This window comes from Chanodichthys erythropterus, chromosome 12, assembly GCF_024489055.1.
Source record: "Chanodichthys erythropterus isolate Z2021 chromosome 12, ASM2448905v1, whole genome shotgun sequence".
NCBI lineage: Eukaryota > Metazoa > Chordata > Actinopteri > Cypriniformes > Xenocyprididae > Chanodichthys > Chanodichthys erythropterus.
The window spans coordinates 18,878,623-18,892,168 of record NC_090232.1 but is presented as its reverse complement, the minus strand read 5'-3'; the positions used below and the strand labels follow the sequence as shown (position 1 = coordinate 18,892,168).

General features: G+C 35.8%; 1 protein-coding gene across 1 annotated transcript in view; it reads right to left on the bottom strand.

Moving 5' to 3' along the window:
• dnah6 (dynein, axonemal, heavy chain 6) overlaps nt 1-13,546 on the bottom strand; it is a 96,411-nt gene that overhangs the window by 50,105 nt on the left and 32,760 nt on the right. The window contains exons 37-49 of the mRNA XM_067402580.1: nt 13,315-13,497; nt 11,880-12,023; nt 9,981-10,202; nt 9,715-9,862; nt 9,473-9,630; nt 7,990-8,121; nt 5,803-5,974; nt 3,620-3,766; nt 3,039-3,112; nt 2,655-2,809; nt 2,279-2,510; nt 740-892; nt 454-594 (exon numbers count right to left, since the gene is read on the bottom strand). Coding sequence (XP_067258681.1) covers nt 454-594; nt 740-892; nt 2,279-2,510; nt 2,655-2,809; nt 3,039-3,112; nt 3,620-3,766; nt 5,803-5,974; nt 7,990-8,121; nt 9,473-9,630; nt 9,715-9,862; nt 9,981-10,202; nt 11,880-12,023; nt 13,315-13,497 — 2,061 coding nt within the window. The remainder of the gene's footprint in view (nt 1-453; nt 595-739; nt 893-2,278; nt 2,511-2,654; nt 2,810-3,038; nt 3,113-3,619; nt 3,767-5,802; nt 5,975-7,989; nt 8,122-9,472; nt 9,631-9,714; nt 9,863-9,980; nt 10,203-11,879; nt 12,024-13,314; nt 13,498-13,546) is intronic.

The following is a 13,546-nucleotide window of genomic DNA, read 5'->3' as shown; positions in this document are numbered from 1 at the left end:
AAACATTAAACAAGTTTATACAACCATACAAACACCAAAAATAGTGCCGAACGCTATTTGCATGACGTATCTGTGACCCGTTTAAAACTCTGCTTACCATATAATGTTAATTTACCAACTAACAGTATAGCACTAATTTTTGTGAATAAGGCACTATATGCACCCATAGTGATTTTTACCCAAAAGTGTTTCATAGATAGGAAATGTGTGCGTCAAAAAGAATAACAAATACTTAACTTAAATATGCACAGTGAATCACTATTCCAGCACATATGTCTGGTTAAGTGCGGTTGTGAACGGTATCTGAATAGAGCAAGATTTCGCAGGTGCAGCGTTTTAGTGGTGAAGTTGTTTAATGAATTCACTTCTCAGTGATTTTGGTTTGAAGAAGCATAAGTAAGATTCTGTCTGAAAGGAAGAGGGAGTGTTAAAAGAGAGGAGGTGGATTCTCACCTGTACAAACCAGTCGATGGTGCAGCAGTTAACTAGTGAGGGGAACATGCGGCAACGTGAGCGGAACGAGTCGCCCACAGGGCTCATGCACAGCACTATATGCAGCTTCTCACGCACACGAGAGATAAAGAATTGGAAGACCTAAAGATACAAAGACATAAACAGATTAGGCAACTGACTTCTAAACAGAATAGTAGAGCAGCTGAGAATACATAGTGAGGATGTGCACATTGTTTTGGTTAAGGTCATATTGCAAGATTGGATAGTTATTGGTTGTATCATGTACCTCATCCCTGTTTCCATCAGAAATGCCGGCCTCTTTGGCCTTGGGGCTAATGGCAGCCAGCACCTGTTTTAGTTCATCCTTCTCAAAGAGGTTTGGTACTTCCCCAGAGTTCAGCATGTTATTAATGTCCTCAAGGAACTCTTCCACCACAATCTGAAGCAGATGAGAAAAACAAATCGCATGGTCAAACAACATCATTCGGCCAACTAAGGGTTAAATGTTCTGGAGCATCACTATCAAGAACTAATGCCATTTGGCATCATTGATTTCAAATCTGGAATGTCTTTAAACACTGAGTTTGAATATGTTAATTTTCAAATGAGATATTGAAGCAGAGAGGAAAATTTTGACTTAATTTTCATTCTGTTCCTCACTCAAGCCAATCACACTTAGGTCTGTATACACATACACACACACTCATGGGTATTTCTGGTATACAATTTAAAAGAAAATGTCACACACCCTCTAAGGGCAAATTTGAAAAACAATGTTTTGACAGTGAGTGACTCTCTATCAAAAACACTGAGGAGTATATACTCCCTTAAGTCTATCCAAACACTCAAATAAATGACATTTAAAACGGCCTATAGAATCAAACAGCCATACAGATGGGCACACATGCAAACCTCAAAGCATATATCTTATGTCTACAGCACCAGCCTGTGTCTGCACATGAAATAATTTAGGGGTCATTACTGCTGCCAAGCCTGTATGCTGAATCACAAAGCATTTTCTGCTTTCATGAGACAGTATTACAGTACTGGCAGAGGGCCCGGAGTCATAACAGAGATGACCTACTGTCTAATCCACAGCCCAGAGAAAACCTCTGTGCATTCATATCAGGATATCAAAAAATCATAACTTGTGAATTGGATACAGGAGGCTTTTGGAGAGGTGTGGTTTTGGGTTACACTGGGGCAAACATTCCAATTTATAAAACCTTATTTTAATTCACATCAATCAAATCTTAAAACCAAAAAAAAAAAAAACGCATTAAAAAAAATGTGTAAACTGGCATCGAAATGACATTGAAGACATAAGGACAATGGCTGTTGCCTCTGTCGAAAGGACAGAATGGAGCAGAAATGTCATGGATGCAGATCCTTTTGTGGGACACAAATTCAAAATGAGCCAACATTTATATCTCATCTTTTCTTCTACATAATATATTCTATGTACAGTCAGTGTTTGGGACTGAAAATGCATATGCATGTATGTATGATTTTACATACATTTTAAAAGTAAACTGGACAATAATGAACACAATATTGGATATTTAATGTGAATGTACTCAATCATTTCCCATTTTTATATTCAGAATTCTTTTGTAGTAATTCAAGTTAATATATAATAAAAACACTAATAATTTCAAAGTTATTTAAATGTAATCTTTAACAAATCTCAAAATGAATATTCATACTGTACATTATTATATTGTGAGGAACAAGTTCACAAAATGACTGATTTTAGTTTTTATTTAGACAAAATTGTATTGAATTGTAATCAACCATTTATTGGCAGATCTCTCTTTGGTTGTACCTGAGTGTCTGTAAAGAGGAAGACCATGTCCTGGCCTTCCACACCTGCCATTTTGTAAAGTTTACGCAGGTCTTCGTGGAAGCTCTCGTAATTATAACCACGGCTCAACTCAATCTGAAAGCAGCGGTAACCACACATGTGAGCAGCCAGACGTGTTAGAGATTGCTTTCCTGTGCCACCCACACCAACCAATAGGGCATTGCCACGTTCTTGCCGAATCATGCGGGCGATTCTGTTGGGGAAAAAAGGAAGGTGAGCTGGGTGGATGAAAAAACATTCCATTAGTAAACTAATCCTGATGTCCTCGCTAAATGGAGGGGTCATCTGAACACCTGCTTTTGTGATCACCAGATGAAAAGACAAGCTGCTTGCTTACCGAGACACGTGTTCAATGGCATCTTGGAAGAACACAAGCTTGGTTTCCTTGGCAAAGGTCATGTTGTAGTCATCCAGGTAGTCCTGCAACACCTGGCGAATCTTTTCCATGTCTGTTAGATCCTCATAGACACGGTCAGCCTTGTCTGCTCCAACCTGCACAATATGCATTCAATAATTTAAGAAAAAATACTGCCTAAACATAATTAAATGAAAATGGACCCTATATAAAAAGATGACGATTGCTAACTAGCTAGATAACTAGCTAAATGCTGCTTTAAAACAGTAAAATGTAAACACAGAGAAGCAATCTACAAAGAAAATATAAAACAGTGACAGACTGACAGATGCAAAACAGTCAGAACAATCCCCAAATTACTTTTACCTTGATGAAATCTCCAAAAATGATGGGCTGATTCACAAAGTACATTGGCTCTATGTTTATGCTGAAATATTTACCTGTTGGAAAAAAGGAGCAGTTCAGGGCACTGAAGTTTACTGTAGCAAAAGGGTGACAGATTGGGAGCAAAACAAGAATAAATGGATCATTCTGATAATTCACTGCAAAATGAGAAGGATTATAATCTTGCTTTAATCTGACCTACTTGCCTCTATCTAGGAAGTTAAATTTCATAAACTAATGTTTGAAAAATTATTTTAAGGCTGCAATTATGAGTTGAACTATAAGTATGAATTACAATTATCATTTTACAATATCAGCATATGCAATAAAACAGCTTTTATACATCATGACGCAGCTTTGAAAATTAAAAATATAATAATAATAATAAATAAATAAACCTGTTTATTGACCTTGAGGCCAAATTTTCCCTCTATTCACCTACTGAAAGACATTTCAGCATATACTGTATTGAGATATTCCATTAAGAATATATGCTTTAACATTTGTCTGGACTAAGCTCCCCGAGATTAACAGTGAAAATGATTCAAGGGTCAGATGCTTACTGGCCATCTCAGAGATCATGGTATTGAAATAGCTCTTGTCCTCATTGTTGATGAGTCGATCGTGGAAGACACGTTGACACTCGTGACAGAACAAACGGAAGACCTGGGTTTGATCTCTCACTGTAGTTGGCTCACACTGCAACATACCTATACAGAAACACACACATGCATAGGCATAGAATTAATATGATTTTCTTTACCGTGAATACAGATTCTTCATTATATCTTTAATTTTATAACAAGAGTGGCTGCTGGTAAAGAACCAATTCTGTGTCTACAGATCAATGAACAGTAAGAGATGAACTTGTCTGTGACCTTTTGTTAATAAAAAAACATAATCAGATGGGGGTTTTGCTGACTGGTTTTAGTTTACATTGACAGTATTCCTATTGTGAGTCTCCAATTTAGCCCCTGGACAGGTCCTAAACAATAATAATAATAAAAAAAACATTTTTACAGCCCTCAAGTCTCCTTTCAAATTATGAGAGAGCATTTTTATTGGTCATTCGGGAGCTCCAAAACAAAAGAAGCTCTTTACAAGCCCTTGGTGTATTTAAGCACAAGAGATGCCAAAGTCCCTTTCAGGCAAGTCATTTCACTCAGCGGCGATCTTTGAAACGCCTCTCGGGCAGCTATATCAGTCATGCAAATGCAGCTCCAATCTCTTTGAATGGGGAAACATCAACTTTTCCAGAGCTGTTCACCAAGGTTACGATTAAATTTCATATTTGAAATTAAATCTGACAACAACGGTCTCATAGTGTTGCTAAAGCTAATGCGACACTCTAGTGAGCAAAAACTGCATAACACAATGAATATTTGGCAAAATAGTCCAATTGAATTTAAATATTTTTTCAGTGAGTTTGTCACAATGCACTCTGGTATGGACTTATCTAAGAAGGATATGAAATGCTGCCTTAAATTTTGGCCAACACATGGTATCGGCATCTTAGAACACTAATTATATTGCCAACTGGTGGATCTAAAATGGCCAATATTCATATTAATGCATTTTATTCATATTTCATGTTAATCATTTAATTATTTATGGTTTATTATTTATCAGTATAATCTTTGATTTCATATATTCATGTAATTCTACTTCATATAATAATCTTCATATATAATTCATATTTGAAATGAAATCTGACAACAACTATCTCATAGTTTTGCTCAAATCATGACAAAAAATTCCATTTTCTGGCTGGAACAGCAAATGCGCAAGCGCAGTCCTAAGTGCGCATCTCTGCAATTCTGGCTGTTTCTACCCACCCTTTTCCTGAGTAAACTATTCCAACTTCCATTTGGATGCTGTCCTGTTCCAATCTCCACAGGAACACATTATCAAAATGGGGTAAAAAGAGCATCTGAATAAACTAAACAGAAACTAAAAATAAAAAAGTGTGCAGGGTTAATCTGTCCTGTTGTCTGCTACATAAAAGCTATAAACTGAAGAAATTCTGGGAAAGTACATATTTTAAACACCAGCAAATCTGGACAGAATGTATACTGCGCCTTGAAATGAAAATAGAGTTAAAATACTCCCCAAAGAGGGTATATGTGCACTCTAATCATTTTGAGAACAAAATCCCACGAACTTCATCCCGATCAGGAGCTGCCTGTAGGATATGAGCACTCATGTTTTCAGTAACTTCGGACAGCTTTGTGTCATCTATTCAGCCGTTTAACTTTGATGAGTGAGGAGCTGACAAAAGACAGTCTTTGCTACACAGTAATGTGATGGCACTGTGGAGTCATGTGCTTTTTAAACCATTTTCATTGATTTAACATCTCGGAAAATACAAATACATTTGACTAAATGTAAAGCATCATTCCAGTACGAGTTGGAAGAGACTTACGCGTTCAGAAAAAGGTGGATAGCAACTGGAGCTTCTAACAGCAGATGCAGTAATGCAACGACTTTACCAATTGTTGATTGGCTCTTTTTGTTTGAAGGCAGAACTTATTCCACTATACTGCACGTTGCACTTTCTCCCATTCATAGTAACATGAATGCACAGTCTTTCTATAAATATAGTCTTTGGTAAAAAGGCTTTGAGTTGTATTGTTTTGGATGCTTTGTGATTTAAAAGGTTTTAAATAATGTGTGAAACATGTAAATGTCAGCCTTTGTAAGCAAATGTCTCTAGGTGTGTGTTCGTACACTTGTCTGTGTCTCTTACCTTGCACACATTTAGAGAGGTCTCTAAGGTTGAAAACGTAGTGAGATTTTGCTGGTGTAGGCAGCAGGTCTACACTCATACGATGGTAGATCTCAACAGCAGCATCCACAATGTTGTCAGCTGACTGCTTCACTGCTATGGGAAATTCATTCAGGAAACCCCCTAAAATTGCCTATAAACGTGCATATATAAGAACAGAAGTCAGTGTGCACAGCAAGTGTAGAGTTTAGGACAGTGATATTTCTAAGTATAAAGTTTGTCTGAAGACCTTTACCCCTATGGACAGCTCTAGCATTGACCAGTTTATGCTCTCAGACTGTCAGTTTAAAACCATGGACTACTCCAGCTCACAGACTGTGGCTTCAGAACCTTGGACAGCTACGTTTCCTAATGAGCTACTCTGCTGTCAACTTTCTATATAGGAAGATAATAGAGATATGGAGAACTGCATATTTTAAAACTCAACTAGTCAGGGGGTTGTCTTAATGAGGAAGCCCAATTACACATGTTAAGGGTCATGTCTACTGAACACAATTCAGATGCTTAAGGGATTCTTAAGGGATGTTCACATAATACGAATTCAAAAACAGCTAGACAGACATGCAAAATCATGAAACAGAACAGAACCTGACATGTGTTCTTAAAAATAAAAGGCTCAGAATTGTCTTGAATTTATTGTTGAAAGGTAGTTACAAACCCGGGATGCAAAAGCTGTGCTTTGATTGTTGTAGTGGCTGGGCTTTAAATGCAATGAGTTTAGAGATAGAACTTATCTAAAAGAATTTTAGCATTAGTCCTGGCAGTCCAACAGATGTCAACAGACTTTGACATCAGCATGTTGCTAAAGCTAATGTGACACTCTAGTAAGCAAAAACTGCATAACACAATGAATATTTGGCAAAATAGTCCAACTGAATTTAAATATTTTTTCATTGAGTTTGTCACAATGCACTCTGGTATGGACTTATCTAAGAAGGATATGAAATGCTGCCTTAAATTTTGGCCAACACATGGTATCGGCATCTTAGAACACTAATTATGTTGACAACTGGTGGATCCAAAATGGCCAATATTCATATTCATGCATTTTATTCATATTTCATGTTAATCATTTCATTATTTATGGTTTATTATTTATCAGTATAATCTTTGATTTCATATATTCATGCAATCCTACTTCATATAATAATCCTACTCATTTATGGTTATTTTTCATTATATTTTCATCTTCTCAAGGTATAATTGTTTGAGAGTATGCTTGCTCTATTCACTAATAAAATGGATACGTCTGTTTGACTTTTTCTTATTAGACCAAAACATAAGTTTTGGGTGTAAGTTTCCTTTTTTGCTCTATTCCTTCTACTCTTTCTACTTCTGCTTCATCTCTTCTACCTCTCCTTTAATTCTGCAAATATCTTACTGCTTTTGTTTTTTCTTTCTCTACACTCTGATCTTTGCAAACTTCATCTGTCAGATACAATACTCTGGATTTTATTATAAACTATTTTTTACTTGATTAATTTGTTTATCTCTATAATTTTACACTTTTACTTGTATTAAAATGTATTATTCCATATTCAAATTTGATCTCTGACATAATCATTGCTGGATTGCGTGGATCTCATTGCATCACCTACCTTTCCAAAGAGCTGTAAATACTAGTGAAGTATACTTTCAGCTTTAATATGCTGTCTAGGTAGGCAGCTCACCAGGTTTTGCTTAAGTTGGCTCAAGATCATTGCCTTTTCTAAGTCAACTGACAGATTCAGATTTGGATGTCTCCACAGTCATCAGGCACAGCATGCAACAAGCTTTAAAGTCAACATGAAACAGTGTTGGCTACCCACTGACTATCATGCATATATGTGACATTTTTCCGAACGAAACAGGTTATTCAATGAGTAAAAAAAGTAGAGCATGACTTGATTTTATCCAGAGGGACAAGACTGAATGTTACATACAGAATGGAGCCAGGTGGTTGGAGGGGAAATCATAATGTCAAATAAAAAGGAAAATTGTTTCAGATGCAGAGCAAGTTATTCATTTTTGATACGTTTATTTGGAATAATGTGCACCAGTGACTTAAGCACAATAACACCAAGAACAAAGTAAATAGGTCAATTTTGATTTCATGGTGACTTTAAAAGTAAAATGTTCATTCAAAATGAGTGCTACCATATGTCTGACCTTAAAAATCTGTTTGAGGCTGTGCTCAGAGGGCGTTGGGAGGCACAGCATGCTGAAGTGGCGGATGAAACGAGGGGTCACAGGGTTGCGACCTCCACCAGGAGGTGCACAGGCTGCGGCTATAGTCATATCCTTTAGGGAGGAGAAGGAGATAGGAGAAGGTGAATAAGTGCATATGAAAAAATATCCAAGGGACATCATTTAACTTTTTTGACACTTCCACTAATCTCATCAAATCTTTACTAGAAGAAATTAATGTAATATTGATTACAACCCAAATTAAAATGAGAGCGTTCATGACAGCTAGAAACTTAATGACCAATTACTCTTCAAATGACAGAAAAATCATTCAGGAAATGTTGCTGTGTCAAAGGCAAAGCAGTGTCATATTCAACAACCAAAGAGCTACACTAACCCACATCAGTTTCTCCAAGGGCAAGGCTCACTTGAGTACCACAAATCATCCTTTTAAACCTCAACAGGTTCTATTCTCTTGTCATATTTCTGTCTTCTATTTTATCGTAACTCATATTTGAGATTGATGAGTATTGAGGTCGACTGCAATGTCTCAGATCACCATATTTCTCTGTAACCTTGCCAAATCGCATAAATGTCCTTGTTTATATTATGCACTTTTATCTTTGTTTGTACATGTGTATGAGTGTGTGTGTTCAACAAGCAAAGGGTTTACTTGATGCTGGTGTGTGAAAAATACATAATTAAGCATCTTTCCCGAGGTGAGACAACAATAAAATCAGAGCAGCTACTTCAAACATCAAGCATTAGTCCCGCTCATTATATGATAAACATTACAACATACAATATTTTGCAACCCTACAGAGAGAAAGAGAGGCAGAGAGTGAGAAAATGTTTAACGATTAAAACGCTTGATAAAATTGGATTGTGGTCCCTAAGGTTTCAATGCAAGCTACTGGTTTGTTGCCCAGGATTAGGGATGGGAATCTTAATGAAGGCAACAATTCTAAATATATATACTGTATATATTTATATAACTCCAATATCTCCACCAATTAGTAATTAGACAGATTTAAGTCTCATTAAATACACATAACAGAGACTTGAATAGACATAAAAACAGTTTATTTTGACATGACGAAAACTCCAAGTGAGACTGATTTGTGAGCCAGATTAATGGCTCATAAGAGTCATTAGTTCACAAATTAGACTGAAGTGGTTGTGCTGTATGTTTGTCAAGTGATAACACTGTGGGAGTTTTTTAGTGTTATGTTCGATCTTCTCGTGAAGAATGCTGATCTTCAATAATCGAACAGAACTTCACAAAAAACACTCTGTTTATTTTTATTTATTTTTCCTTTAAAAAAAAAAACAGTTATGAATACGAAATGGTTTTCAAATCCCAACCCTGGCCAGTAAAGTCAAACAAGGACAAATCTGTTAATATTTCTCAAGGAAACATGACACATGATTCTATTTTTTATGTGCAAGTATCTGTGTTGCTTACGTGTATCTCCTTCCAGAAGAACTTTTCTCTGTCATAGAAGCCGTGGAAGTCCTGAAACTGTCTGAGCAGCTCTATAGGGGGCTGAGAGCCATAACTGTCTAACTTTGGCATGTTCAGATCATCCACAAACACCACAATCTTTTTATTAGCAGGAGCACCTGAGATACATAAACACACACAGATGATGATTTTGAGTATGGCAGTTTACACACCCACCACAATCGTATCTAAATACCCCTCACCAAGTATATTCTTTCTCTTCTTCTCCAGTTTTGACTCAATGATTTCTTGGGTTCTGGCTGATGAAGTTTGGGCTGAAAAGTTGATGTAGACGGGGACATAACCTGCCTTTTCCTGTACACTGTTTAACAATGCCCGTGCCACAACAGACTAAAACACATGATAAGCCTAGTAAATGATTTTTTAGAGACGAAACATATAAACGGAAAATATAAAACTTTACTGCTTCACACAAACTTACATCACATTAAACACATGCCTGCCTTACCTTTCCCACTCCAGTGATGCCAGTAAAGAGGACAGAGTGATTGACAGACAGCAGTTTTTCCATCAGGTATCCATACCTCACCGTGTCTGTGGTGGGTACCAGCATCTCAAAGAAGGGCAGCTCACTGTTATAGCTAAAGGAAGGAATGATCCTCTCCCATGGCTCCAGACATTTAGTATCCAAGTTCATATACACGCTCCATAAATCACCTCCACTGGGCAACTGTTATCGAGAGAGAGAGTTTACTCAAATATGTATTCCATTTAGAATGTCCTTAGAACACAAAAGGAGATGTTTAACAGAATATCCTGGCTGCTCTTTTTCATGAAATGAAAGTAAATGAGGACAGGTATGTCAAGTTCCTAAAATAACAACATAAAACACAATAGAAGTAGTCCATATGGCTATATTTCAGGTTTTCTCAATAGTTGTGTGTGAGAAACAATTTTGAGGATGCAAGAACCACTCACATTTTTTTCCTGACAATCTTTCCATAGTAGATAGAAGATATAGAAGATAAAAGATAAAACAAAGAAGATAGAAAATAGAACATAGAAGATAGAACATAAGACAGACAGACAGACAGACAGACACATAGATAGATAGATAGATAGATAGATAGATAGATAGATAGATAGATAGATAGATAGATAGATAGATAGATAGATAGATAGATAGATAGATAGATAGATAGATAGATAGATAGATAGATAGATAGATAGATAGATAGATAGATAGATAGATAGATAGATAGATAGATAGATAGATAGATAGATAGATAGATAGATAGATAGATAGATAGATCCAAGATTTGTCTTGGATGCTTTAACTGAATAATCATAAGGGGGGTTGTTCAAATAAGAATATTCAACAGTAATAGCAAGAGTCTGAGAACATAAAAGAAATAAATTGTTTTTCGTGAGCCTGTATTATAAGGTCACGTTCTAACACCCTTGTTCATCTCAAATTCACCACTTCCTTTTCTTCTGCTCTCTCCTCCTCCCCTCCTCCCTGGATCTTTCTGTCTTGCTCTGTGGAATACTAATAATGACACTCTCCACTGCATTCCGACCTTCTGAAATAAATACCACACCTTCTTTAATCCTTATACAAATGTCTAGGGCATATTGTTTTTCTTCAATCTATTTCTCATTAAATATTCCTGAGGTCACATTTATGAATGTCACAAACACATGAGACAAGACATAGCTGTCTATATAAAAAGAACTGAACTAGTCAGGTGCTATATATAATTTACAATGACCTCTCAGTCAGGTTAATGTGCTCTTTTCAGGTTCAAAGCCCAGAGGAGGTTTGCAGTGTCTTCAGTGTTCCACATCAGTTATTTAACAGGAATAGCTACTGTAAGGTAATTGATAATTATCTTTTGAATTAAGTAAAATTATTAAAACATTATGGCTGCAGACCTGTAAAGAACTAAACATGTTCCTCCAAATCTTGTAGGACATAATGGTGTCTTTTCCTGGACAAAATGCTATTAGAAAACATATATAATTGTCATAAATTAAGGCAATAAAATAGAAATCCCCAGTTGATCCATACATTTAAGCATTCATCACAGTTCAATCAAAATGATCTGAGATTATTTCATGAAAGTATATGAAATGTACCTATGCATTACATTACATTTTACATTTTGTCCCTTTGGAATTATAAAGTTCTGACATTTTTTTCTCAAAATTGAGTTATTCTGTGGCAAATTATTTACATTATGTGATTTTTATTGAAGTTGTGTACATTTTGGGACTTTTTATTTAGAAAACAAAAAGATTCTGTCTACAAAGTCGAATGGAATGCAAAAACTGAAGTTCAGTATCTCAAAACTGCTCAGAATGCAGATACAACCTTATAATTCCAAGGGGACGATTATTGATTTACTTTTGCATCACTGTTGTCCTCAAACTGCTGCCTGACGAAGGTGTCGAATGTGTCCCAGTGGCTGTCAATCAAATTCCCTCCCACTGCCCACAGGTAGCAAAACACAAACGTCTGACACAACATACCGCTCAACTTGCTGGACTCCTGCAAACACATACAATAAATTAATAAATTGATAAATTTGAATAAATTAAGAAGAAACCGGTCAAAGCAAAATGTTAGATACCACCATACTGCAATTACTAGCAACTTGAAATTGTTACTCCTAGCTTATACTGCAGCACTACTGTACATCAATATGAGTGTGTTATGAGTGTGCAGCAGCTTTTGGGTCTGAATGATCTGAACTGTGCTGGTCCAGGGTTTTGATTTGTGGTCCTCAACTTGCAACTCAAGTTCCTACTCCTCTCCAAATATTTAGATATTTCCACTTTTCTCTAGCAAAGGCGAGAACCAAACATTCAGAGTGAAGTGGAAATGTGAATTTATTTTAATGCGTAATGGAGTAGGAAAGAATATATCTACAAATAAATCAGAATTTCTCTTCAGGTTTATTAAGTTAACATTACTTTAGTGGGTAAAAAAGATAAGTCAAATTCATGCAAGTAAATATTTTCCAAATGAATTTTAATCATTTGCTTTGGCTTCAGTACAATAAAAGTATAAAGACATTTAATTTAGTACATAACATGTTGTCTTTATATTATAATACGTTTTCTTACACAAAATAAATGGTAAATATTTGTACATTAGTATATATAGCCTTTATATTTTAGGTAGGGGTCTCTGTAATATTTTAAAAAGTACCATGGATCACAGCTTCAAAAATCTGGGGTTGGTAAGATTTTTTTTAATAATGTTTTTGAAAGAAATCTCTTATGCTCTCCAAGAGTGTATTAATTTGATCATGCATACAGTAAAAACATTAATACTGTGAAACTTTATAACAATTTAAAGTAACTGTTTTCTATTTTAATATTGTTAAATGCTATTTATTCCTATGATGACAAAGCTGAATTTTCAGCATCATTACTCCAGACTTCAGTGTCACATGATCCTTCAAAAATCATGCAAATATGGTTATTTGGTGCTTATTATGTATGTTAAAATGTTTGCACTGTTTTTTTGTTTGTTTGTTTGGAAACTGTAATACTTTTTTCAGGGTTATTTGATCAAATAAATTTATTTGAAATAAAAATCTTTTGTGCCATTATAACATATTTTTACTATCTCTTGATTACTTTAATGCATCCCAGCTAAATAAAAATATTAATTTCTTTCTTTCCTTGAACTACCTTGAACAGTAGTGTAGATCTACTGGCTTTTCTTTTGTGCCATTAGCCACATTATCAATCAAAAATCCTGTAGAAGCTTTCTAAAATATGTTAGAATGCTGTGTTTGATTCATTTTGGTGATAGCTAAGATGCATTATACCATTTTGAGGTTGGGGGCTCCATCGCTGAACAGTAATGCTTCCAACAGGCAGCAGAGGGTTGTGACTTTACTGATGTCCACCTGTCCAATGGCCTGCACACAGTGCTTTGATACAAACTGCAGGCCCTTCTCCACATATTTTTGAAACAGCTCCATCAGATATCCACGTACAGGCTCTGTGATCTAAAAAAAAAAACACATTTCCCAGATGGTAATAGGTCTACAGGTCTAA